General features: G+C 43.4%; 2 protein-coding genes across 2 annotated transcripts in view; one reads left to right on the forward strand and one right to left on the reverse strand.

Moving 5' to 3' along the window:
• Window positions 1-2137: 2137 nt before the first annotated feature.
• birc7 (baculoviral IAP repeat containing 7) lies at window positions 2138-5817 on the forward strand. Its single transcript, XM_061075567.1, has 7 exons — window positions 2138-2851; window positions 3376-3475; window positions 3637-3718; window positions 3866-3911; window positions 4529-4738; window positions 5359-5424; window positions 5618-5817. Exons 1-7 carry the CDS (start codon window positions 2311-2313, stop codon window positions 5815-5817), a joined length of 1245 nt encoding a protein of 414 aa, XP_060931550.1. The 5' UTR covers window positions 2138-2310.
• A 2504-nt stretch (window positions 5818-8321) lies between these two features.
• nkain4 (sodium/potassium transporting ATPase interacting 4) overlaps window positions 8322-27708 on the reverse strand; it is a 52770-nt gene continuing 33383 nt past the window's right edge. Inside the window, exons 5-7 of the mRNA XM_061075409.1 lie at window positions 17881-17941; window positions 9167-9251; window positions 8322-8409 (exon numbers count right to left, since the gene is read on the reverse strand). Coding sequence (XP_060931392.1) covers window positions 8400-8409; window positions 9167-9251; window positions 17881-17941 — 156 coding nt within the window. The 3' untranslated portion in view covers window positions 8322-8399. The remainder of the gene's footprint in view (window positions 8410-9166; window positions 9252-17880; window positions 17942-27708) is intronic.

Below are 27708 nucleotides of genomic sequence, written 5' to 3' on the forward strand. Positions count from 1 at the left end.
ATTTATTAAATCCCTCCCTCATGGAGTTAGAACCATGCTGCATCTTCAGGGCACACAGATTTCTATAGACAAGGGTTTTGAGAGTGAGTGGGGGGGTCATTCTGTCAATCTATCAATACATCAATCACATTTCATTTGTATGGCGTAATCACAGATTTGTCTCAGGGCTCAACAAGGAAAACAACCCTGAGAAAAAAAAACCTTTTGACAGGGGAAATAACACAGAAACCTCAGAGAGAGTCACGTGTGAGGGTGTGAATGCATGGGGCTTGTAACAGGCTGACACTCCCCACTGCAGAGGATGTTATGATAATCTGAGGATGACTGTAGCAATGTGACGTTGAAAGGTTGCAGTAAATACAGTAAATAAATACATTTAAGTATTATTATCCTTACATTTAAGTACTCGATGTTGCTTATTATTACTTGCTGATGCCTATTTTTGAATCCTGGAGTTGTAATATTGCAATTTTACCCATTGTGGGACTAATAAAGGATTATCTTGTCTTTTCTTATCTTTTTTTAATTTAATTTGATCTTATCTTAAATAGAACAACATATAACTCTTGTTCACCACAAGGAGGCTCCATGCATGAAGTATCATTCACCTGCAGTTGTTCACGTTGAATATTGAAAACTGTCACTTGTCACAATAATGTCACGATAATTGTAATAATGATATCTTTATGTTTGTAGCACTTCTCAAAACGTTGTGCTTCACAAATAAAAATCCCCCACTAAAGTAAAAACTACATAAACGTAACAAAAATCGAATAAAAACACAGGCATAAATTAATAAAAACACGAAACATGTGACGGAGATTCAAGCATGACCTCCCAATACAATGATTAAAACTATAAACAGGGCACGTGGTTTATTATAAAAGTATGTTTCGAGGTTTTATTCAAAGGAAGCTCTGTCTCCCTTAGAATCTGGATCAGTTTAAAGGCTCCAGCCAGAGGACTTTATGGGTTATTGCCTTATTTGATTGTACTTAGTGTAAATGAATGATGATCGGTGTGATCTTATTATCTGATCGAACTCTGAGTCAACTTGTATCTTTATCCAACTTCTACAATAAAAACGTTAAGAAACAGAGGCCTCTGGCCTTCAAAGTAAAATGTTATAAAATAAGCCAAATAAATAAACAAGCAGCATAAATAATGAATAATATATTCATATATGATTGTTTAATCATAACCAACACTGAAATGATTCGTATATGAAGGCCTATGTAATTTATTAATTCCTCAGATAATTTGTATGATTAAGGCTATAAAAACCTTTATTTCAGGCTTCGTGCCATGATAACACCACTAAACTCCATCCAAAGTCACTAAACTCCATCCACAGTTACAAAGTAAGACATGAAGTAGCCTTAATAAAATTAATTATGTCTATAAATGATTCCTAACAATTTTCTCCAATGGTGACAGGGGTCGCCTCTACTTATAAATATTAAAAAAACAAGACTGAGGCTTCTTTGTCTGAACTGTGCCAACAACTCTTTGTCCCATTCACATGTAAATCATGTGCATTAACACAACATACTTCTGGTTCGTCTTTTTCAAAATAAGAGTCTCGGATATACCAGCAAACTAATATAATTTTAACCTAGGTAACAAGCCATCCAATAAAACAGCCTACTTATATATATAAATCAGTGCATTCCAGTGTTCACGCCCATTTTGAATTAGAAATATAACTGTTAACCATTCGAGCCATTTGTTTATTTATTTGAGTTAATCTCTCCTTAAATTGACCACAGCAGCCAACACACCGCAAACGTTTCTCGGAAGGCGAGTCCTTCAACAACAACAAACTGATCAGTGTCAAAGCGTTTAAGATAGGCAGCAAAAAAAGTCACTTTTGTGCTTCCAATACATTGAAAGGTCAACTTTTCTTTACGAGTTCAACTCAGTGAACTGTTACTGGATAACCAGCACAATAATCACTTTGCTACTGCGCGGAATCATCAGTTGTGAGCTTATTCTGTTCTAGCTGCTATACTTTAATATCACTGTAACTTCCCTTCAATAGGGATAAATCAACAGTGTTAGGTGTAAAGTACACATCCACAGTTGTTTAGATGTTGGGCCTTTTCCCCTGAGAGGCAGAGCAACATGTCATATTCAGGCTGTCATTCATCCATGCATCAATGAGCACACACTCTGGCATTTGGTGGATTTTCTGGAAAGCAGTCTCCTGTAGGCCAGCGTTCAGGCCCACACAGCTGATCATATTATTCCAGTCGCTGTGCTGCACTCACCTTCAGTTCAGCGTGCGCTCCACTATGGACCGCAAAAGGGATGACTGGCACAGGATACAAAGAGAAAGGAAAAGCTACTTGCCACAGAATGACGGCTGACAGAAGTACTATGGTGCACATCCTCGAGGAGCCTCGGATGAGAAGAGAAACGACGAGACTTCGAACTTTACAGAACTGGCCGGCGGATGCACCTGTAACATCTGGAGAGCTGGCAAGAGCGGGTTTATTCTTCCTCGGCCCCGGAGATAAAGTCCAGTGTTTCTGCTGCGGAGGGATTTTAAGATGTTGGGTCCACGGGGACAGCCCGGCCGAGGAGCACAGGAGGCATTTCCCCACCTGCAGTTTCATATTGGGCCAAGCTGTAGGAAACATCCCTCTCCAAGTCGGATTCTCGGACTCCGTGGACGGCCAGCTGTTGAGCCAACTCCAGAGGATGACTATGGATGACCAGGGGACAGCTGGACAAGCGGTGTATCCAGAGATGGAGGCGGAGGATTCCCGGCTCACCACTTTCCACAACTGGCCCACTGAGGCCTCCATCCAGCCAGATGTTCTGACTAGAGCCGGATTTTTCTACACAGGTGCTCACTGTCTCACTCTTAAACCTCATAGCATTTGTATCTTAAAATATATATCTGCTTTCTTCATTTTTTGAGTATCCAGGCGTATATTTGAGTGAAATGTTCCGCACTGACCCAGTCTCTGCTAGAGTGACCTCTCTTTTGTGAGAGGGTTCATGGTACAATTGTCCTGCTGAGTCATCCTGTTGTGGACAGAACAACCTGGACAAAGCTGGGGCTGCTAGAGAAGTAGGGCTCCGTAGCTTCAGGCAATACACAGGGTGTGGACACAATATCATGAACCCCTATACAAAGTTGTCAACGTACGAGGAGCATTTTTGTGAAGCTAATGATGTTAGTTTTGTTTCGAAAAAGGTGGATTTACCTCTCTTTTAATTGACAGGTTATGGATTGTAAAGAGATTTCCCCTCAAATCAGACACATTCAGTTGTGTTATTTAATCTTGAGTGGAGTGTAAATTGATTTTCTCTGGCCAGTCGGTGTCACTGCCCTTTTTCTAACAGCAGTCTGGTTCGTCCCGACAGGTCACGGTGACAATGTCAAATGCTTTTACTGTGATGGCGGGCTGAGGAACTGGGAGCCGGGAGATGACCCCTGGCAGGAACATGCCAAATGGTTTCCACGGTAACACCAGGACTAGGAAACAGTATACACACATTTGCTGAACACATAATATTACTGATTTTTATGCACTGGCAAATTAGGCTGTTTCATTTATATGCTATGCATTGGTTTCTGCTCTGAGTTAAAAAAACAAAACAAGATAACAAATTTATATTCCTCAGGTGTGAGTTTTTAATCCAGTCGAGGGGGCAGGATTATATCAGCAACATCCAGGACGCTCATTTCCATCTGGGTGAGACTGTGGTGAGAATCCTTCGCATCTTGATAATATCTGTTCGTCACACTGCAGACACAATGATAATAATTAGAACAATTACAAATTAATACATGTCACGATGCTGCTCCTGTATTTAAATTATTCACGATTTTCATTGGGAATTTGATTTCAAGGGTGGATCTCCGACCTCGACGAGCAGAGATAGCGGCTCCAGAAATGGTAAGTTCCATAAAATGTTTTAAAAAGGCAGTAAATGAAGGACATGGGGACATAAACGTCAGCCTCCGTCTTTGATGCACATCCTCAGAATGTCAACATCCACTCTTGCTTGTTCACACAACAGGGGGAAAGGTAGAGCAAACATGCCGAGTGGGTTTTTCAAATGAAAGAAAAGCGAAACTGCAGCACGATGATTGAATCTCGAGAGAACCACCTTGATTGAAACAGGGATTTGAAGGATAAAAGCAGAGCTTTCTCCAGCACTGCAGACTTATGTTTGTTATTGGATTGCAGTAGTTAGGGAGCACGATGGAAATAATTTGACTGTTGAAGTGGCAGACAGGAGAGGCCAATTATTCCATACAATGCAGGAATCACACTTATAATCCATTTCAGCAGATACATAAAGGAGATCTGTGGTTTGAAATGGCAGATAAACGTAAGCTGCGCAATTTCTCCTCTCCTCTCCTCTCCTCTCCCCTCCTCTCCTCTCCTCTCCTCTCCTCTCCTCTCCTCTCCTCTCCTCTCCTCTCCTCTCCTCTCCTCTCCTCTCCTCTCCTCTCCTCTCCTCTCCTCTCCTCTCCTCTCCTCTCCTCACCCTCCCTCTCGTCTCTCAGATGTGGTCGCAGGTCTGGCGGCTTCCTCAGCCATGCTCTCTCCTGTGGTGCAGACCGTGGTTCAGATGGGCTTTGAAGCCGGCCTGGTGGAGAGTCTGGTCCAGACCAAGTTTCTATTGACAGGCCAGCACTACATGTCGGTGTCTGACCTGGTCACCGACGTTCTGCAGGCCGAGGAGGAGGAAAGACAGAGGGGGCCACAGAGCAGAGGTAACAGCCAGTGGTTGGAGGGTAACTAAGTACTTTTTTTAAACTTAAAGTACTTTTCTTTGATATACTTCAGTATTTCGACTTTTTTACTGTTTACTTCCATTCCGCTACCACCATTGTAGTGTTTACTCCACTACATTTATTTGCCAGCTATATAGTTAGTTACTTTCTAGATTATTATTTTACATCAACGCTTCTAAAATACATTGCATGATAAACATGTCCAGTTTTAAATTTTCCCTTTGAATTTCAAAAATTAGATTTAGGCCTATAGATGAAGAAACCTGAAAAGATAATAGAGAAAGTCCCCAAAATCTTTCCTTCCTGTTCCTTTTGTTTTCCATTAATCTTGTCATGACCCCTAACATGTATGTTGTGATCCATCAGAGGAAGCTGTATCTGTATCATGCCGATAAAATGGTTCCACCTGTTATATTATAAATCATAATATGACAGTCATGGCAGATATGTAGGACAAGTACATTTACTTTTGCTTCTTTACGTTTTTTTAGTCTTTTATGACTATTCACACAATTATACTCAAGTAGTGCATTTATTAACTTAATATATTTCAGTGGTGTGTCACTGTCTTTTAAAAAAAAATATTTGTTCTTTTTCAGATACTGAGACGAGGCAGAGCTCCAGTGCTGGAAGTGTGAGAACACAAACACCCATCAAAGGGAAAGGTCAGAGGTCAACATCTATCAGGAATAAAAGCCACTTTTGTGCTTGAAATACTTTCATAACAAATTACACCATTGAACTGCTGATGAATGATTCCTCTATCCTGCAGCGATCCGGCTTCAGACATAACACTGAGCTTGTATTTTCTGCGTGTGCCTTCATGTGTTTTTCTTTCTTTCTATATGTGATGAACAGTGAAGGACCCCAGTCCAGAGGAGCTGCTGAGGCAGCTGCAGGAGGAGAGGACGTGCAAGGTGTGCATGGACAAGCTGGTGTCCATCGTCTTCATCCCCTGTGGTCATCTGGTGGTGTGTGGCGATTGTGCTGCCAGCCTGCGTCACTGCCCCATCTGCAGAGCCGTCATCAGGGGCAGCGTGCGTGCCTTCATGTCCTGAGGCTGCAGTAGAGAAGCCACTGCTTTACAGGTGTTACATGAGTGGCCTTGAGTTTTTCTACTCTGCTAATTTTCCCCTTGTACTGATCAGAATCAAGAGTGCTGGTTGCTTGTGGTGTCAGAGTTCACAGACTATTTTCTATTATAAACATATTAAGCTTTTCAGCCGTGTGTGCGTTGTTTTCATTTTTACACAATTCAAATCTCGACTAAACGACACAACACAAGGTCATTAAAAGAGCACATTCTTTTATTAACAAACACCTATTTACAGGAACACAAAGCACAGTTCAGGATAAATAGGATTATGCAATCAGATCACATGGAAACAGGAGAAACACAGGACAGGAAATAAAGAGAAATACAAAAACATCCACTTTTCCACTTTCTATGCAGAGAAAAATTATTATCTACAAAGAGGTGCTTTTATTTCTCAGTGGGGAAAAACACTTTGACAACCATACCAGGTTTGAGGCTGTATTGCACTGAGAGGAAGACTAGTGTTAACAAAATGACTATAGTAGCATTTTACTACTTGTAATGATTATGTTACAGTATGAGGTGATTTGTGTTTTGAACTAACTCACACCCCAGATATAAACTACCAGGAGTGTGTGGACTTTAAATTATAAAGACAATAAGGACATATAAATTATTGCATCTATCCAGCATAGAGGGGACAAATCAAAATCCATCATTGTGACAATAGCCGGCAGAAAGTTGCTGAATGATTTTCAGGATCAAAATTGTAGAATATCAGGTAGAATGAAGAATTTTATGTTGAGCTGCTAAATGGACACAAATAACTGTTTTTTTTTGCAACTGTTTTGATCATAGAAATAATTGACATTCTAAGACTTTGCAAAGTACACTGCAATCAAATGAATAACATACTGAAAATTCAGTGGCTAAAAACAGACCTTAACCTGAGTGATAAAAGAAAAAGACTGAAATGTAGCGTTGAAATAAATCAGTAAAAGGTCTGACTCTACATGACAGTTACTTTCCAGAAACCATTGAGAAACCATTAAATCAATTAAAGATAAAACACAGATTTACGGAGGTGCAGGCTTGTGGCAGGGGCCTTGTAACCTGTACATGCACACTTTGGCCACCAGGAGGAACTAGTGATTCACACAAACAGTGAGGCGCCATAACAGACTGTGTAGTCCTGATAGATAAAACATAAAGAAAATAAAAGTGCCACCAATCGGTTCAGAGAGATATGATGCACTCCTGCCTATATCAACTTATAAGGTTGCTGGATCAGATTAAAATAAATGTGAGTAAGAAACTACTCAGCAGAAGATTTCCGTTCCAGATTCACCAGCTCATCTCACTGTAAAGTCATCTGAAGATACTGATTTACTATTTTGTCATCACTTAAGATGTTATACACATAATTACAATACAAACCCTGTAAAAAACATGCTATAAAACAATCACAACTGACACTATCACCATTGAGAATCTAAACTGTTTGACCGACAGGAGACGAACATCTGATCCACTCACGTATAGCCATGCTACTTCTACACTGAAGTCTATACCCATACGGACTCAAACACTGCTGTGTGCAATATGAAGTAGTTAAACAATCTCTATTGTTTCGCTGAAAGTTAAAAATACGCTGTGCAACCCTTGCTCGAGAGTGTGTGTGTGTCTGTGTGTGTGTGTGTGATCGGCCCTGATGTGTCGTCAGTAGTTAAGAGGAGACGTGAGAAGAAAAGCTCTCGACACATCATCTGACGAGGCTGTTGGCGAAAAATAGTCACAATAATAAGACTCAAAAAATAAAAAGGTAAAACTCAACATGCTGTTTCCTTGTGTCTGAACGCCGCTCACAAGCTAATGCTCCTTTCATTCTCGACACTACCTCACATGTCAGACTCTCACTCCAAATCCCCCCCCTTCATTATTTACATTTTCTATTTTTGACAGATGCCGCCGAAGGTTTTGGTGCTTTTGTTCCCTCCCCTCCCTCGGCCTCTTCCTGCTTTACTTGTGTATTTATGCACGCAGATCCTGGCCTAAAGTAAACAGGCAGCACACAATAGCTCATTCCACAGGCTCCACTGTAATTCAGCCCTCCGGCCAAGATCTGAGCCAAACCGGCAATGACACGCTAAATCACTGAGTCCTCTCGAAGTCACAAACTGGGAACGCTGGGCAGTTCCTGGTTACATACACACTGTATTTATATGCTGCACGTGCTCTATACAGTCATGTTCTGGGGGAGTTTTGAGACCATTATGGGCAGGTCAGTGCAGCAATGGGACCTTAGCAGAGAACTCAACACAAAGAAAATGATTGATACTTCCCTAAATACACAATATGAGGCTTTGTTCCAGTGTAATCCGCCCCCCCACCCCTTCGTTCACAGGGCCCGTCATCTCTCCATGGGAAACAATGGACCCTAAATGAGAAGTGTTGGCTTTACTGGGCGGCACACCAGTAAATGACATGTTTAAAGAACTGAAATCAAGAAGGAGGAGGAATGTCTGGCATGCCCTGGTGCACTGGGGACGTTTGTGTCAAAACAGCCATTTTGTCTCCGTGGGAATCTGCTGTGTCACCTCCTATTTACGTAGACCTGGAAAGGAGAGAAACATGGGAAGGAAGAGCAGAGGGTTAGGAGCCATTGGGCACGCACATGCACAAACACACACACACACACCTGGCTGAATCTATCCAGAATATAACTCCCTGTGGATTGAAGAGACAAAAACTTCCTCCCATTAGAGACAGAGCTGATTAAACTGTCAAGGAGCTAATAAGACATTCAGTTCACGTTGGCCGACACTTATTACACAACTTCCAAGGCCTATTGTTGTTAAATTATCTGCAACTTAATTGATTAATCCAATTTGAGACGATGTGATTAATTTCTGGTTATTCTTCGTGTGCTTCTTTCAGACACACAAAAACACACAAAACAGCACCATGAAAGGACTTCTTATTCCCCAAAGCCCTTCGACAGGATGGAGCATGTTTCACAGAGTGCTTTTCTCTCCAGAGTCAGACATGACTCAAATCCCTGGATACTGAGCAAGGACCCGTCTGCACAACCTCCTCGAGTCTCGTGTTCTAACCTGCGTCCTAATAAAATGATAAAAAGCTCCGCAGCAAATGCGTTAATTGACCTTAAATTGAGAATATTCTGTCAATTGGATTAGATATTTTAAAAAACTTCAGGAGAAAAAGGAGGAAACAACCAGACACAGGTTGAAAAATGAGTTCATCCCAAAATGTGCAATACCTCAAACGTCAATGGTGATATGCAAACAGTCACATTTACAACTCACAGGGACACACAGTGTACAATGGGATGACAGCACCGTCATACTTACTGGTACATGGGCTTTAAGAGTAGATGAGATGGTTTCTCATTGACATGGTAGAGAGGGAATGGGTCAAATCCACCAATAAAATCAACTGAAAACAAAGGATTAAACACATAGATTATGGAGAAAATCAAAAGACAATAACCAAATGAGACGCTTAACAAAAACACACAAACATGCAGTGACCAAAAACAACAACAACATGAGCTGAATGAGGAATGAGATGGAAACAGAAAGACACAGTGGGAACAGGAGTAAAACAAGGGCGGGTTGACAGCTTGCCAAGAACAGGACACACTTTTTTTCTTTCTTTTCAGCTTTTTTAACTTTGACAAAAAAAAAACAATCTCTGCTTTAACTCTTTTTTTCATCTGTGCATCTGCCTGGAGCCCGAGGGGAAGCTGGGGAGCAGGTGTAAGCTGGCCAGCTGTCAAAATAGCAGAGGCCTTTTTATCGCTCGGAAACAGAGGTGACCTTCAGCCGCCGACCAAACGCTCAAACCTCTCTGTTTATTTTCTCGCTCTGAAGATCAGACTCCAGGCAAGGGGGGAAACGAGTGGTCCGCCAGCCGGGGAACGAGAGGGACACGCTGGGACCAAAGTGCTGTGTATTTACCACAGATGCAGAGAGATGTCTTTTTTTTTTTGTTGAGATGAAGGAAAGTGCTCGCGGCTCTTTTGGGGAGGGGGGACACAAAAGGCTGAGTGGGAGAGAGGGAGGAAACACAGGGGGGGGGGGGACGAGGAGCGTCGAGCTGGTCGGTCTGACTGACGGAAGGGTGGGTGGGAGGTGGGGGGGGATTAAGTTGAGGGAGAGTTTGTGAAAGAGGCCACAATGTCCAGGGGCCTGTGAGACTCCTGTAAACATCACGAGAGGAGGAACCTGATTCAGTGGAAAAAGACGCCAAACAAACAGTGGATCCCGGACCGAGAGGAAAAAGAAGGAAAATAAAAAAAGGGCAGATCTGTGACTTTCTGTGGGGAGGAGCAGAAAAACACAAGCCAGCCATGGAAACTACCGCAAGGCCAAATCGGTTCCATCCTGATAAGAGGAGGCCAGGGCGGTCTGCTGAATACTGATAGGTGGACAGGATGAGCGCCCAGAGCCACAGGGTGCTGGAAGGGGGGGGGACTGTCCCTATCCTCTGACCCTGTCCTGATCCTCTATAGGATTCATCTGCACACACACACACAAGCACGCACACACCCCTCTTCCCTGCTCTTTTCTGTCCCAGTGATTTTCTCATTATGAGCAGGTGGGGATCCATCTCCTGCCACGATAAACTGTGCTGAGGAATACACTTAGATGATAATGACGGCTGCCGGTTTTAGATAATCCAACAACTCAAGGGACGAAGGATATCTGTCTCTGTCAGTGTGTAAATCCAACACTTTGATTCTGAGGGAAATATCACAACAACAACTACTGGACTGTGTGATTTTTGGCCGACGATCGATGTCTCCAAGTCAGATTTTTCAGTGTATACTTACAGGAGTGAAATCAGAGGAAACACTAACATACTGCATGCTGGGTAATGTGTCTTTGTAAAGTTTTTACGTGAATATTTGAGTCTTTCTGAAGTAATCTGTTCTTAATAGCTGTTGTGTGAATAGCAAACAAAACTTAACAAATAAATTCAAAAAGCTGTTATTGGCATTCAAGTGTGGATTGCATAATTTTGCGAAGACCTGGGAAGATGGAAAACTGTCACAGAGTATCTGATGTGTTCTTTCGAGAAAAGGTCACGACCTTGAAAATGGATATTGGCAGTTGATCAGTGCTTTTGCTCTGAGAGGCGAGCTCCGGCTGCTTCTCACTGGTGTGGACACACGCAGGAACTGAAAGGTATGTAGGTCAACACACTGAAGGCATGTGTGTGGAGCCCCTTCACAAGCAGGGAATAATGTCAGACGATTACGTTTCAGTTAAAGTGAAAACCATCTGACGTGTGAGAGACACTGAGAGTCAATGTACAGTAGACTGCTGCATCTCAACCTTGTCTGTGTGTGTGTCTTTGTGTATGTGTGTGAGAGAGAGAGGGCAGAGATAAAGGGAAGAAGACCAGCAGGGAAAATGAGGGCGTTTGAAAATAAAAGAGTTTGAGGAAGACTGAGAAAATGGAGGGGAGACGGGGCGGAGACAAAGATGGAGATAAATAGACAAACAGCTCCAGACTTCACAGCATATCTCTAACAATCTCTATAATATGAGATAGAAGACACCGTCTCTCTCTCTCTCTCGCTCTCTCTCTAACACACACTCTGCATTTAAGGGAGCCCCAGCACTGACCCTCAGTCCTCACACACCATTACACAGCAATCATTGCCGCACAGGCTTATCATCTACTTTAAAGACTGGTTTAGTGGGTTTATGCTCGGTTCATTTTGCATATGAAAACTTCAGGTATGTTTGATGGACTCTGTATTTAAACTTTATCACCCGTGAAAAGAAGAAGAATGTTCCAGGCAACAACTCGGTCCCTTTCAGGCTGGACAGAAGGAGCCACTAACTAACGCCAGCTCACGTGTGGTGTCTGTCCTCTGTCCTCGGGAAAAGACAAGATCAGCGTTCACTACTGGTTCAAATGACTCTGCAGTAATCTCATGTTTATATCTCTGCTCCAGCTCCGATCAGCAGGGATGGACACGTGACCCCAGGGAGGACATGCTAATGTTTCGACAGATCGGGGGGGAACATTTTAACAGAAGCTATCATTGAGGCGATGAAGACTCGACTCCCCTGTGGGTTCCTTCTGCGACTGCTCGGCGTCTCAGCCAAAAATTACACCCACGTCGGTTTCATTGGCATTGGGTTTAAAGAGACTGATGTTTACCAGTGAAACGCTTCTTTCTACTGTTTGAAAACCCTGTTCTCTGGAGTTTCTGTTTCGTTTCACATCTAACACCAGAAGAAGAAACAGAAAAGCAAACTCGTCCACTGGCCTTGTGAAAGGAATCAATCGCCTTCCTCTTAGCAGGTTTACCCACGTTTAGAAAACCCACATATTCCTGCTTATTTGGGTGTAAAAAGGGTTTATGGAGGGGGGCAACTTTAATGGGTTTAATGTGACAGATACAATAAATGTTCCAATGTCCATTAACTGAATTTATAGTAGATGAATAAACTGAGGATGTCTCCAGCAGCTTTAAATGAGCAATAAAATGAAAGAATCGTGGATTACTTGGACAATTAAATGAAAATAAGACATCTATAGGTCAAGTTTAATAAGATCCCATGAGCAAATACTGTGATGCAGAATGATGCTGATTGTGCATGCACATGCATTTAGATATAGTTTTGAGCTCTTTTTTCCTCAGTCTTAAAAACATATGTGTACAGGTCTCCTCTACGTTCTGACCTGATCTCAGTGAAAATGCTCCAGACTTTGCTTAGGAGGATCTATGGCCTTTCTTTTCATAACATTTGCATTTTTTAATGTAGGTGATATTGATATCTTATATGAAAAATGTATTTCTAAATTGTGCAATGGAGTTTTAATGAAAGTCATCTCTTTTTGGCTCTTTTGATTGATTCTTTGTGTGACTGTTGAGGCTGTGCCCTTTTATTTTTGAATTGTATTGACTAACTGAATGATCGTTACTGTGTTTGTCAAATACTGAGATGCAACAATGAAATAGTTCTATTGTCTCATGGATTTGGTAAAAACTATTGCACATCAGCTTTAATATCGATATAGTAATATCGAAAAGTCGATAAAACCTGCTCTTACGAGGTCAATCAGGCCCAGTCTGTATAAACCCACCCAGTCCTGAGAGGAGAAGCAGCCACAGTGTCAATCCGTGTGAACTGCTGGTTTGCAGGAGCTTTTATTTTGTTAGCTGGACAGATTATATCTGAATTTTAAACAGCATAAAATATCATATTACACATGTACAGTATGAAATAGTTTAAGGCATTTTCAGGGGAGAACTGAAACAATAATTTAGGCCGGAAATTTGACCCCATCCCAGACCACAATCACACAAACCATCAAGACTGCTAATTTTGCAGACTAATACTATTTGTTGATGTAATGGGAAGGTATTACATTTTTTTAGCCACGGAAAAGTGACCCAGATAAATTAATTCAACTAAAATTGTGGTTTCAAAACTATTTCAGCTTCATGTGTATAAATAGAGAGCTGTAGTTTTCCAGGCACCTTTCCCGTCTGATCAGTCTCAGATTAATTCTGCAGCATGAGACCAGAGGAAGAATCTTCAGAGACAAAAAGAACAAAGAGTCCAGACACAGACGGTGTGTGTCCTCCACCAGGAGACGGAGAAGTAAATCCACAGAAAAGTTCTCAAAGATGCTTGGAAACACTGTGTATGGTTCATTTCTGAAAGTGTCTATAAACCTTGTAAGGTACTTTATATCTTACTAGAATAATTCTCTGTATTCTGGTGATATTTGCCTTATTCTGTCTCATTTCTTAATTTGTGAAAGTACAGATTCTATATTCATGAACAATAATGACTTTGATTATATTGACAGTGAATTGACCCTGCAAACGAGCAAACTAAATGGAATTCAGCCATTATACATTTTGTCATTAGCACCTCGGCTTGTCCTACAGTGACATATCAAAAGATCGTCTGTGAAAAATCCTTGTTCTACGTGTTTGGCATCATCTTCACCGACAGCGAGGTGATAAGGTGAAAACGGGTTGAGTCTTCTTTTTGATGTCTTTGACCTTTTCACTCGTACGCTGCCACCTCCACATTAATCCGTCCCTCCAGTTGCTCCGTCGGCTGCTGCTGCGGATTTTCTGGGGATGTGACTCAGCACACAGGGAGGCAGCATAATTAGCAGACATGCTAAAGCGAGCTTATCCCGGCGCTCGGCGGCTAACTCCATGACCTACTTTACAAAGAGGATTTTCCCCACCACTCACTCTGGCGGTGTGTCTGCTCACCACCGATAACTCTGTGTAACAAATTAACACACACACACACATACCTACACACACAAACACCTACACACCAAGACAAATTAATGGCGGGGTCCAAAGGTTCGGAGACCCTTTTCCCCTTCAGTTGAAATGGAAAGACTTTTCGACCCCACTGATGTGTGTGCACGTACACACAGACACATGCATTTATACAGTGAGAGAGGAAGAGCTGTCACACACACACACACACACACACACACATGCACACGCACACAAAAAAAAACCTAAGCCGAGGGTGTATGATGCTTGTTATTCTGTCCATTGTGTCTCTATTTCTTGTTTTCCTTGTGTGAAAGTGTGTGTGTGTGTGTGTGTGTGTGTGTGTGTGTGTGTGTGTGTGTGTGTGTGTGTGTGTGTGTGTGTGTGTGTGTGTGTGTGTGTGTGTGTGTGTGTGTGTGTGTGTGTGTGTGTGTGTGTGTGTGTGTGTGTGTGTGTGTGTGTGTGTGTTTCATCCCCCTAGTCTTTACGCAAGCCTGAGCACTCTAATCTATCTCACCCCTCTCCCTGGAGAGCGAGGGAGTGCTTGTCGTGAGAGGAATTCCTGTCTCGTCTCCTTAGTCGTGAAACGCTCATCTTGTCTTGTGTTGTTTGTTCCTGCATATTACCCCCCGTCTTATTTATCCCCTCCGTGGCTCGCTCCTGATAAACACCTCCCTCACGTACTCCTCTATCCGTCTCTCCTCCTCCCTCTCTCTCTGCCTCTCCCGGAGGATGCTTCCTGTACCCGTCTTCTCTCGGTGAGGCGCAATCAACGGGGAAGATATTGACCAGCAAGGCACTTAATGAGGCTGATGCAACGAGTGACCAGAGACCTCTCACTTTTTTTTACAACAAGCGCACCTCGTTACAGCTCGGAATCCAGAGAGAGAGAGAGACGGGAGAGAGAGAGAGAGAGAGGAAAAGAGAAAGGACTTCTTGAACATACTCAAATTGGATCGTGATACTTGACTATTCCATCTACCTGTGATGAAACCACGAGGCCCGCGAGGGAGAAGTGATGGAAAAGTTCTGAGCGGGAGGAGAGATGCTAATTCACCCAGAAGGCTCACTGCAGAAATTTGCTTTAATCTACAGATCAAATGAGGAGAGAAAACGAGAGCGGCAGAGGGGCCTCGGCTGGTTTTTGTGTTGATGAGAGAGTGTGCGTGTCTGCGTGAACAAAATACATGTGTGTGTGTGTGTGTGTGTGTGTGTGTGTGTGTGTGTGTGTGCGCGTGCAGGATAAGGCTAGATTGTGATAACAAAGAGTTGGAAGAGATGTTGCAGCGTTTTTTGCCTGAATCAGAGAAGAACTACCAGATGATTAAAGCTAATAAAATTCACATCCTGTTCTGCAACCTTTCCTTATTGCTCGTGGTGTATTTCTGGTATGATTTTTAACAATCTCTGCCAACTGTCCACACTCGGAGCTCAAAGGTCCCAGTCAAAAAACCCAAAAGAAAAAATTGTTGAAGCGAAAGGTCTTTCTTTTTTAACTTCCAGATGAAATGGTTTTACTCTCCCAGGATTACTTATGGGTGATTAAGTGGTGCTGCCCAGAGCTGGGAGGGGAACTCAGTCGGATGGTAACGCTAAACACTCACAGCCAGTGAGTCCCTGGTATGTGACCACCAGAGAGCTGCTCGGACTCGTGTGCCACCGGTCAACAGGAACACACATGGAAACCACATCAAAATCCTCCCAAATTACAAGACTCGACTGTCAAAGACGCTTTTAGTTCATGTAGTGCTCTGTTCATCGTGCTGTTTAAATCCAATTACAGTTTTGTTTACAGCCAAGCACCATATTCTTTATACTTGCGCTGTTTTCAGATATGAACTTTCGGAAAGTATCGGTCATTTGGGACAATTGGATCTGGAAATTATCCAAACGTTTCCTTTCATATATGAAGAATACAGCAATAGACTCCAGGTCTGTTTGGAGCAGACAGGAGGCAGGACATAAAGTATAAATGTCTCTGAGGAAATCCCATGTTTTTGTTTACAGCACATTGACACCAGCGTGGATTCAAATCACCAAAAGCTCTCGCATCTCATTGTCTTTCAGCACCTGTCGTCGTTGTCTTCCTTGTCTCGGACGTTTTTCTATTCTCACATACAGCCCCTCTGGATAATTTCAGGAGCATATCTGGAGTTCAATGAATGTCTGGAAGCTGCTTTAGTATTGCAACAAGCCCATATGAGTGTGGACTTGAGAAGCCCCTCAGCTAATCCTCACAGAGTGAGCTTGTTTGTTCAGCCATTACATAAACGGCTCTGAATGGAATAGAACTCATTTACATAGCTGACTCTCTATTTAACTACGTCTCCTTTAGAACAATGAGATCATCAACAGCCAAAATAGGATCGGAGACGCCGCTAGATATCAGAGAAGCTAGTTCAGTGAAAGAAAATATAAAATATTTCTCTTTCTTTCAGCCTTGAACTAGATCTTGCCCCTGCCGGCACTTCCGCACTTTGATGTACATTTTTGGTATAATATAATTTCCCCTCTTCTCTGTTTTGATGCATTTTTTGTCAGATTTAATAAAAAAAAGAAGTATGTACTTATCCCTCATAAATATCATTTCAACATATTCCTGTTTCTTAAAAATCAGCTCCCTTCTAATTTTGAAATGACATTTTAACATGTTTTTTATTTCCATCTACACTGCATGTAAACCACCTTGAGCTGCATTTCTTGTACGAAAGGTGCAACACAAATAAAGTGTATTAAAAAAAAGTCTATTATCATCCAACCATCTGACACCTCCACCTTCCTGCATTTGGTTTCAAAGCAATTGCTTGGATATATCTGTAGAGACAGATTCTCATGCATGTGAGCAGCTACGTGTCGTGGACAGCCCTGCAGCACTAATCAGATATTTATGACTCCCACCGACCCTTAAGATCGAATGTTTCCTCTCATCTGATTGGCTAACCTTCCGCAGGACCTCTGACCTGCTGCCTATGAGGTCACAGCAACTGGGATATTAATCACAAGTGTCCGTTTCTGGTTTCTCCTTCTTCTCACCTTCTCACATGACTCTACTTTCGGCTGGCATATTTTTGTGTTTCACACCGTCGGCCCTTTTTACACACGTAAAGGTTAACGCCACATAAAAGGTCTAACAGGGAACGACATGAAAACAGCCCAGACGGGAGGAAACAGAGTGAGGAGCCACTTCAAAGAAGCGATGAACATGTTCGAGGAGCAGCACGACACAGATGTGAGGAGCGAAGGTGTGTTTGTGTTTGCGTACGAGAGAGAAAGTGGGGGAGGTGCACCCCTGCAGAATGAAAACACCCCACCCCACGCAAGGCTTCAGACAGCTGGGGTGACGAACAGGGGGTTCATGGAGAGAGGGAAGTGAGAAAAGTGAAAGCAGGAGTCCATTAAAGGAGGAAAATAACAGGTTTGCGACAGCGAGGACCTCACAGAACGTCGAGGGGGGGGGGGCGCGGCGAGGACGACGAGAGGACACGTGAAAGAGAAAGGGAAGAATGGGCTGGAGGAGGTGAGGAGAGGGAACACATGGCTGCTTTGGTTCTGGAGGGAGAGGGCCCAGCTGGTGTGGGGGAGGAAGGGGGAGGGAGAGAGAGAGAGAGGGATGGGGAAGAACGATGCGGCCTTGCTCTCCCCAACTTGGGAGTCGTCTATCTCATGTTCGTGAGTGGGTTTGATTCAATCATTAATGCAAGGCTCGGTTTCAAGAGAGTGTGTTTGTGTGTGTGTGTGTGTATGTGTGTGTGTCTGTGTGTGTGTTTAAGGGGAGGTTGAGCGACTCACAGCTGTCCTCCTCCTCAGTGATGGCGCTGACGACGTAGCAGGCGTACACGAAGCCCAGGAGCTGTGGACACACAAGCAAACAGGAGAGGTTAGACTCCGCAGAGCAGCAGGTGAACAACAGTGTTTCTTTTTAATGGACAAACAGATAATACACAACGAACACCCGGAGGAGAACAGACAGTTATGACTCTGAGAGATGGAGGCTGTGCGGTCTCGGGGGGGCTTCAGTGTGCAACACTGTAAAGAACAACACTACAACTGGAAATTATTGATTAACTCATAAAATAATAATGCAACAATAAAGATTTTATAGACTAAACAATTAATCGTCAAAAAACCATCAAGACTATAAAACTATAGGTGTAACGTGAGTCACAAGTATTTATGAAACCACAAACATCTAGTTACTTTGCCTGCAACTTAAATGTTTTACTGTTGTCACTGCTCTCATCAGCATCAGGCTGCATCCCAATTAATACAACTTTTGTACTAATTATTTACTAATTAAATCACCAAACAGAAACTAGTGGAGCACTTGGCAGCTGAAGCGACAGATGTTCCCATCGAAAGTCGGTGGAGACCAAAAAAAAAACATTTGGGGAGCTGGCAGGAAAAGTTCTGGAAAATATTCAAAGCAACTTACTCAGAGATTTCAGGAAAGTGTCGAGTTCAGCGCTCGTCTGAGAGTAGCTTATATGTCCTTTTCTAAAATATTTACTTTTGTAATATTTTTACAGGTTTTAAATTTGAAAATATAGATGAAAAACCATCCAGAAAAAAGTTTTAGGTTCATACCAGAAATGATCTCTGTCAGCTCGCCTAGTAATGCAGGTCACATGAGCATTGACTTACTCCTGGCATGCACGCGCAATTGAGATTTGACACCGCTTACTGCAACAAGATAGTGTCCTGTGCACGTAGGCAGCTGTGGCATTATAAAGTAATTCATTATCCATGTTGCATTCAACACTGGTATTCTAGGAGGATGCTGTTTTAGTTCACAGTTCACATGGTTGATTGGGATGAATCAAGGAATGAGACATAATGATCCAAACAGGAAGCGAACGGAGATGTCTGGGATAGTGTTAAACAGCCTCAGCTTCTGCCCGTCCAACCCTGGAGATTTCGAACTGAACACGGGAAAGAAGTGTTTCCAAAAGAGAATTTTTTAGTGAATTGAAATCTCCAGAGTAGAAAGGATGTGAGACAAATCTTTTGTTTAAAACAAAAATATATTAGTGGCAGCGTTTTTGAGCAAACAGCTCAAACCCGTCGCACACAACCTGCCCAGCACCAAACAGACAAAGTTAGCCTGAAACCACTCAAGCACTTGGCAGCTAAAGCTACAGATATTTCCCTCAAAAGCCGGTGGAGGCCAAAAACAAAGCAAAAACAAAAAGGGAACTCTGGACTTACATCAATCAGGTGGCCCCGGAACACAACCAATCCAAATGAACAGAGACGTGCTGGGCATGTAAACAGACAACTGTTTACTGACATGTTCAGCATATCAATCTGAAGGTAAAACTCTGTCGGCGCTTTGTGTTCACAGCTCTCCGGAGTTTTACTGCAGTATCGGTGTTGGCAGAGCTATAGAAGAGGACAGGGTTTCCACAGTGTACATACAGTAGCTGCTCCACCGAGTGGGCACACACAGCACTGAGAATAGCCCGTGGAACTGGCAGATGGCTGTCATCGACTCAGAGACGGACTCGGTGAGAGACAGTCTCTCACCACCGAGCCATCCATCCATCATCTGGCACTCAGCCATGCCAATTAAAACAGCACCGGGCACGCTGCCCTCCTCACACACTGGGTACACAAACACAGAGCCCATGGAGGGACTGACTGGCTATTTATATAACATTGAATCAACCTATAACTGGGCCTGGCCTGTGTAATTATGAGAGGAACCGTTTGCGCGTCTTTATTCCGTTTTTCATGCGTGTAATATATGTGGCCTTCACAGAAGTTCATCCAGATGTAGATTAAATGTTTTATTTATGAATGAAACGCAGCTGTGGTGTGTAGTGGAGGAGAGAATGGCTCCGTCTCTGTGTGGGCTCGATAAGACTCGCACCTCTCTCCTCTCCCTGCTTCTCTCTCACCTGTTCTCCTCGCTCTGGTATCTAATTGCTGGTCTCACCCCATCCATTACTGTGGCGGGGAAATGGAGGTGAATTAGCATATGTATAAAGCCAGTGTCAAACACAAGATGGTGTTAACAGCAGGGGGCACACCCTGTTTTATCCCCAATTGTATTGTGTCTGTGTGCATGCACGCATGTGTGTCCAGTGTGTGCTTTCCCTGCAAAAGTGTGTGCTCGGACAAGTTAATATCCAATGCATGAGTGCACGTTCGCGTTATTTGCATAACGGGTTGCTGTTGTGGTCTGAGTCACAACATTGTACAGCCAACATGTCACAGCAGAGGAGGCTTAGGGAACAATGGTGTTTGCATATTATCCATGAAGATGGTGGCGGAGCAGGCTGCAGTGGGCCGTGTTCAGACCTGCTATTAACGTCCAGCCTGAGTGATCAATGTACGGGGAACACATCCCTTTACTGGCTATACTAGCCCCATGCACAGACTTTACCACTACATATTCTTATATATTTATATAAATATTTTTTTTGTTGTCGTTTTATATATATATATATATATTTTATTGTACTATCCACTCCAGCAGTACAAGAACACTTCCCTACTAGACACTGACACAATCACATCATTGCATTCCATTCCTTTATCTGTAAATATGTTCTCCGTATGTGACTTATGTATGTATGTCAGTGAGGTGTTTAAGTGTATAAGCTACTGGGTGATCTAAATTTCCCTCGGGATTAATAAAGTATCCATCTATCTATCTATCATCTAAACATATTTTTGGTTCATTGTGAAACTGGAGCAGGACTGAGGACATCAGCTAATTAGACAGTTTATAAATGTGGCCCAGAATGCATTTGGGCTCACACAGACAAGAGAATGCAGCCACATGACCACCTCCCCAGTCTGAGGGATTGAAGCTCTTCACCCCCATTTGGGATCAGATCACTCAGGACGGGTGTCAGGTCTGAACAGTGCCACAGAATGACTACATCACGTTTTTCAAATCACGGCTGCTTTCAGAATATGAGAAAAAAACGACAGTGTTCACTTATGAATCATGAGAATGTGAGAGTGTTTTGTTGAGAGAAACTTGAGACGATTGAAACGAGAAGAAAATAATCTTTTGTTAGAAATCCCAGCAAATCCTCAAACGCCCACATCGGCCTGTTTCCTGTCTGAACCCTCAGTCAGTCATCATCTGAAATCGAATCGTTGTTTGTGTGATAGAATAGCACATCAGTTCTCTACTCAGCAAATGAATCAAGCACTTGTCTGTATCTACGAATGTGAGAAAGAAACAGAATAGAGGAGAGGAAAGAACGTATCAGACAGATTTAGTCTCAAAGATTTTCAGTCTGGTACAACACAAAGCGGCTCAGGCGATGACGACAGAAACAAGACGAGGCCAGTTTCATATCTAAAGCTGCGCTGTCGCCCCGAGGGAAAATCAAACACAATACGACCGACATGGTGTGGTTACTTTTAGCTGCAGTGCACATTTATAAATAACACTTGTGAATAGACAAATTCGACGCAGCACAAAATTCACTGAAACTGAATATTTCTAATCAGTGAAAGCCAAACGTGTGGGTGCTGCTCAGCGGTGGGACATCACTGCCATGTCTCACACCTCCACTGATAGAAACAGTTCTAGCAGGTCTGGACAATGAATCTGGAAGGATTTCTCCATCCCTCCACAAACCGATATCATCTTTGTCTTCCCATTTCATTTCCCGAGGCGTCAGTACAGTCGTTTTACGTAAAGGAGGCTAATAAGATCAGAGAAAGGACCACTTGCTGGTTTCTCCCTGGAGGCGCTTCTGCCCTCAAGTAATACAGGTCAGTGTCCTCAATAATAAGTGACAAGACCACTTATATCTTCCAGCGTAGTTAATGGACTCCCACAAACACACACACACACACACACACACACACACACACACACACACACACACACACACACACACACACACACACACACACACACACACACACACACACACACACACACACACACACACACACACACACACACACACACACACACACACTCCTCTGCTGTCTTCTTTGACTCTGATTCATTTTGGAAATTAATGTCATATTAATTAAAGCCCCTGCATGTCCACTGAGACTTGATCTCAGTCCGTCTGGGGGGACGCGTCACACCAAAGCCAACTCTTTCATCTGCCAATTATTTATTGCACTCTGCTCAGTCTCCACCTCTCTTTCCAGACATGAACTCCAGAACATGTCAGACAAATTGGATCCAGAACATTCAGACGAGGGGGGGAGCCTGGGTCGAGCACGTAGGGAGGAAATAATCTTTTATATTTTCTGTTTATCAATAAACTCTTTCCAATCTCCTTGTTGTAAGTGGACATCTTAATCTCTGTCTCGTGTACGACACCTCCTTTGAATCCTGAAATATAATCTTCTGCTTTCCAAGTATTAAAAAACGTTTTCCGAACATTTACCTGGAGGGCTGGCAGAAAAAGTGTTGGAACATATCCGAAGCAACTGACTCAGACATTTACGTTCTCACACGCAGCCCCTCAGGATAATTTCTGCAGTTCAGATCAGGTCTGTAAAAGCAGCTTGTGCTTCCTTGTTTTATTGCCTCTCTAGCAAATTCCAACCTCCTCAGTCTCTCCTCCTCTGCAGGTTGCAGGACAGTGAACAGTGGACAACTGACTTAAGGAAGCATGACAGCGAAAACACAGGCACAAAAAGTTCAGCCCCGGATGAGCACAAACATCAAAAGCAAAGCTATCCTCCGGTGGGCCCCTTTTCATTTACTATTCACTGTGTTGCAGAGGAAACTTAAGACGGTATTTGTGAGCGTTCAGCATTATCTGAATTTTCTTTTCCGTCGAAAATGAGGGCGAAAGAAGTTGAATGCTCGGGCAATAATTTGTGTGTGTGTGTGTGCGTGAGAAGGAGGCCAGCTGCTGAGCTAAGAAGGAAGGCTATTTGTATTTGCATAGGCTAATGAAGGTCAGGTAGAGAGAATGTGCCGGGTTCACAAAAGACCCATAATCACCTTCGACAGCGCGCTCTCACTCATAAAACGTCAGCTCAACACGCCCGGCTCTTCCTCGTGATTAGAAGCTTTCATTCTTCTCATCTATTCGGGGCGACGACAATAAATCAGAGCAACAGTCAAATTCATTGAACTGTCAAGATCTAATTATATTTGACAGGGTTTCTACGAGATGTTTTTATTAATATTTTACAATATTTTCCTTGTCTATTCATTCAGTTATTCCCCTCTGTTTGGGCTTGTCACATGTATGCTTCTTATGTTTCTCAGTTACAAAATCTAACATTTTAGACTTGGACAAAATAAGCCGTTTGAAGAAGCCATCTTCTTCTCGGCAGTTTCCCCACAATTTCCTAATTCTAACTGTGATTAATTGGTTGGTCAAAAACAATGGACAGATTAATCAATTATGACAACAATGGCAAGTTTCCGTCGGCATTTTGCCTGATTTTCTCACAGTTGGATCCGCCTCTGGTGCACAGCCGCCGGGCCTGTGCACGTGCCAGCGCTGTGATGGATATCCGAGTCGATCTACAAGCTAATTAACACACTATTGATCGTAGCTCAGTGTCAGGAGAAAACTCACAGTGTGTACTCTGATGACAGGAATTCCTAGGTAGAATATATCACAAGGGGAGAGAGACGGAGGGCGGAGAGGGAGCGGGTGGGGGGGGTGCCGATGTCTTGTAGGTTAATTACACTGGACTTTCTGCCCGACAATGAGACACGAGGCGTCTCTGCACAAAATTAGATGTGTGTGTTTGTGTGTGGCCAGCTGCATGTTTAATGACAAAACATGATGAGATGGGGACTGCGCAGAGCACATCCACCTGTTCTCCTCTCCCAGCCCCCCTCTCAACACACACACACTCACACACACACACACACACACACACACACACACACACACACACACACACACACACACAGACACACACACACTGTCCATGCATAAATTAAAGCTGTATGTTCCTCCCTGCAGTCCCAGAGAAGAACAGATGATTTTAGAAGATGTCATAGTTAACTGGAATTGTTCAACTTGGGTCCTGTGTTTATAAATGTGTGTGTGTGTGTGTGTGTGTTTGTGTGTGTAAATTAATTTGATCTACAAACTACTTCCAGTTGAACGCCTCCGCCAGCAAGTGCATCACGGTAGAAGTGGCTATAATGTAATTTAATGGGGCAACTGCGAAAGTCCACCAATAAAATTCTTGTGAGACTTCGGTTGGTCACTTTGGAAAAGTATCTTGGAGTGAAAGAGAGAAAGTTGGAGAGTGGAGGATATTAACTAACGGAACAATAAGGGCTATTTATTGGCGAAAGAATATGGACATTTGTGGACTGCCGCAGTTGCCCCATAAGATGCATTGTTGCAGCTTCCAGCGGAGACTGGACTGATTCCAAAAGTTTTGTTACCATTCCCTTTACACTTCCAAGTTTATAGACATGGGCCCATGTTGAAAAATCCCCTAATCCCTCTTTCAAGGGAAGAGAATATAGAGTTTTCTGGAAGAAAAAACAAATGGACAAATCGTCAAACTGGCACTTAGATAAAACAACAAACTAGTTGTGAGAAGTTTATTCCTTAAATATTGCTTTTCAGCTCTTTTCAGCTCCCTCCTCTTTTTTGCCAGTATACTCTCAGAAGTTTAACATAAAAAAGACCAAATATTAGAGTAAAATTAATCCGAGGCAAATCCATTTCGCTGCAACACATATTAACAATTAAAGCTCTTGGCAGGGAGAGCCTTTGAAGAACAATAGCGGGCGGTCCTGTTTCTGTGATGTACTGCGAGTGGCCCGACATGCTGTGCAGTAGCCAGTTAGAGAATTGGAGACTTCTCTCCTCCTCTGCTCTTGAGGTCTTTTCTCTTTTCCGCTCGGTTTTGCCCCAGCCAGCAGAACTAATAACTACTCACCACTGCATCATAAGTCTTTTAATCCTGGGATCTTTACAATCCTTTCGAGAGGATGCTGTGAAACTTACATCTCGGGCACAATGCAGTGTCAGGCCTGACATACTGCAGATGTACTTTATGCTATTATTAAACTACACAATCCACGGCCACCTGATTGTGGAAAAATTACTGGACTTCAAATACAAGCACATCAAAGATCCCTCAGCTCTCTGTGCATCGTGCACTCAAATAGAGAAAAAAAACACAAATCCATCCCAGTGGTGATGGCTCTTCAGTATGAGAGTTTGAAGAACACATCATGGACATATCAAAGCGAGGACCCGGACCTTTTGGATGAGTGATGGGTTGGGGTGGGGGTGAACACTGTTTTTTATGCTGCTGAACTTAGTGAACCTGAACAACCACAAGACTCCACCACCAGCCTCTCTCTGCAGGCAGGCACCGCCCCGAGCTGCAATCACAGGGGTCAGCCCACACGAGTCCCACTGAGGGAACTCTCCTAATCAACCTGGGGGCCGCCTATTTGTCCCCAACCCTACCCTGGCCCCCCCGGCATATAACAAGCCTCACTTACACGCAGACGTATAGACCGACATGACAGAGCCCCGGAGCCCTGGAGTAATTGAGAGAAGGAGCTAAAGTGACGATGAGTGAGAAATGCAGGGTGTCGTGTTTTATTGTTTGACTCGGTGAGAATTCGACCGGCGTGAAGGTCAGACAGTGTGAGATCTGGGCGGGGACAGGAAGACAGGAAGACAGACAGAGCGGAGAGATTGTGATGAGGGGACAAAAAGGTGGAAAAAGGAGGAAATGAGCAATGGAACGAGAGAATGACGCAGGCTGCCGTTCCTCCCTTTATCAACTTCCAGGGAACAGAGAGGCGGCAGAAGAAAGCATCGCCTGGGGCAGCAATAGTCGACACTAAATGATGTGTGTGTGTGTGTGTGTGTGTGTGTGTGCACTTGTTTTTATTGCCTCTTCGGGTCTATATCCAGCATAAACACTGACCTTGTCAGGACCAAAAGACCTCAAGGGATCAAAGCCTGGTACTAATGAGACAACACGTTATTGCCAAGGTCCTGAAGGTTACGGGTGAGATGTAAATTGTGGTTAGGTTAAGGTTTGGTATGAATTGGTCATGTTTGAGGTTTGGAGCAAGGGTCTGGTTAGGCTGTGTACAACGGAAGGAAGTCAATGCAAAGTTATAATTAGGATAATTGTGCAAATTCTTCAGGTCAGACGCTTACATCTTGAATATTCAGGCAAGGGATGGCGAGTTTAGCATGCAGGATGCAGTGTGTGTCTGTGTGTGTGCGTGTGTGTGTGTGTGTGTGTGTGTGTGTGTGTGTGTGTGTGTGTGTGTGTGTGTGTGTGTGTGTGTGTGTGTGTGTGTGTGTGTTCAACAGCTCTGACATCTCTCACTACTCCCTTTAGCATGTAAGACTTATGTCTGGATGTAAACTGAATCTCACATCTTGCTCCGTTTATCTTCTCCCCTCTCGTAGACCTTTCTTCCTAACTCCCCTCCATCTCACCGGAGATGTTTTCTCAGACTCAGATGTTTTATTAAACAGCCGAGGCGGGTGCACGTGGAGCTGAAGCAGGCAGGATGGAGGAAGGATGGGAGAGAGGAGGAAAGAAAGAAAGACAAAAGAAAACGGTGGATTTTCCGCTGACTGTAATGACGGGGGAATCATTAATGATCAAGACACCAAAGCAACTCAATAGCAATATGTGCTGTAGGATGGACGGGCAGGTTGGTGTTTCAGTGAAGGCAACAAAGAATACGGTGCAACGGCAGACAGGAGCAAAATATTCCCCTCAGTGATAAATGAATAATTCATGATGGCAGTTTGAAAAGGTTGCCTCCACTTCAAGCTCATCCTTTAAACCCTGACGTTACTTTTTTTTTGCCGAATTTCGCCCGAAGCCTCAATCGGCAACAACACAGGTGTGACGCTCCAGAATCCAAAGCTTCACTTCTGAGCGGCTCCCTTCTCACTCACTGACGAATCCGAGCAGATAAATGACAGTGACGCCTCCATTACTGCTCGATGGATCCACATTTTTCATCTTAATGAAACATGCTCGTTGGAGCCCAAACTAAATATTTAATGGACTCTCACTGCAACCTTGAAACCCCTCGAACAAAGACAAAGAGACAACCCCACTTTCTTCCTTTTCTTTGCATTCATCCCTTTCTCTTCCTGTCTGGCCCTCCCCTCAACCGGAGAAGGAGAAAAAGGAAAGACAAAAACAAGAGTGGGCTTCTCAAAGGAGTCCAGTCTGAGAGGAAGTGAGGATACAAAGAAAGTGACACTGGGATTTCAGCACCATTTTCCCCCTGCTCCTCTAATGAGCTGGGCCCACAGAGCTGCAGTTAAATACTCAGCTGGACAAAATGCAGGCGTAAGGGTGTTACAGTTTCTTATAGAGGAGTAAAAGCCCAAGTGGGAAAAGGACTGAACCAAGTCACTGTCTATAATGCACGAGCTACGGTTCAGTGAAAGCTGGGGTTGTAAAGTGAGGTCAGTCTTTTTATCACCTGCCTCTCTCCACGGGGGGTGACAGGACGAATGGTACGATCCAGTGCTTCTCAACAACTGGGTCTTTCTGCCAGTTTTCTTAATGTGCCATGTTATCACCTACAGTCGCGGCACTAAGCACTTTTCCAGGTCTACATTAGTCCAAGATTTAACAGTAAGAACGAAAATCAACCAGATTCTGAAACCTGAACTCAAGTTCAAGCTCATGGCCGTT

This window comes from Limanda limanda, chromosome 7 (assembly GCF_963576545.1).
Source record: "Limanda limanda chromosome 7, fLimLim1.1, whole genome shotgun sequence".
NCBI lineage: Eukaryota > Metazoa > Chordata > Actinopteri > Pleuronectiformes > Pleuronectidae > Limanda > Limanda limanda.

Excerpts from the sequence above, each read along its gene's own strand:
- birc7 (XM_061075567.1), top strand. The coding sequence starts at position 2,311 with ATGACTGGCACAGGATACAAAGAGAAAGGAAAAGCTACTTGCCACAGA. Across the intron at positions 3,719-3,865 it reads TCCATCTGGGTGAGACTGTG|GGTGGATCTCCGACCTCGAC; the intron begins GTGAGAATCCTT and ends TTTGATTTCAAG. Across the intron at positions 5,425-5,617 it reads AACACCCATCAAAGGGAAAG|TGAAGGACCCCAGTCCAGAG; the intron begins GTCAGAGGTCAA and ends TGTGATGAACAG.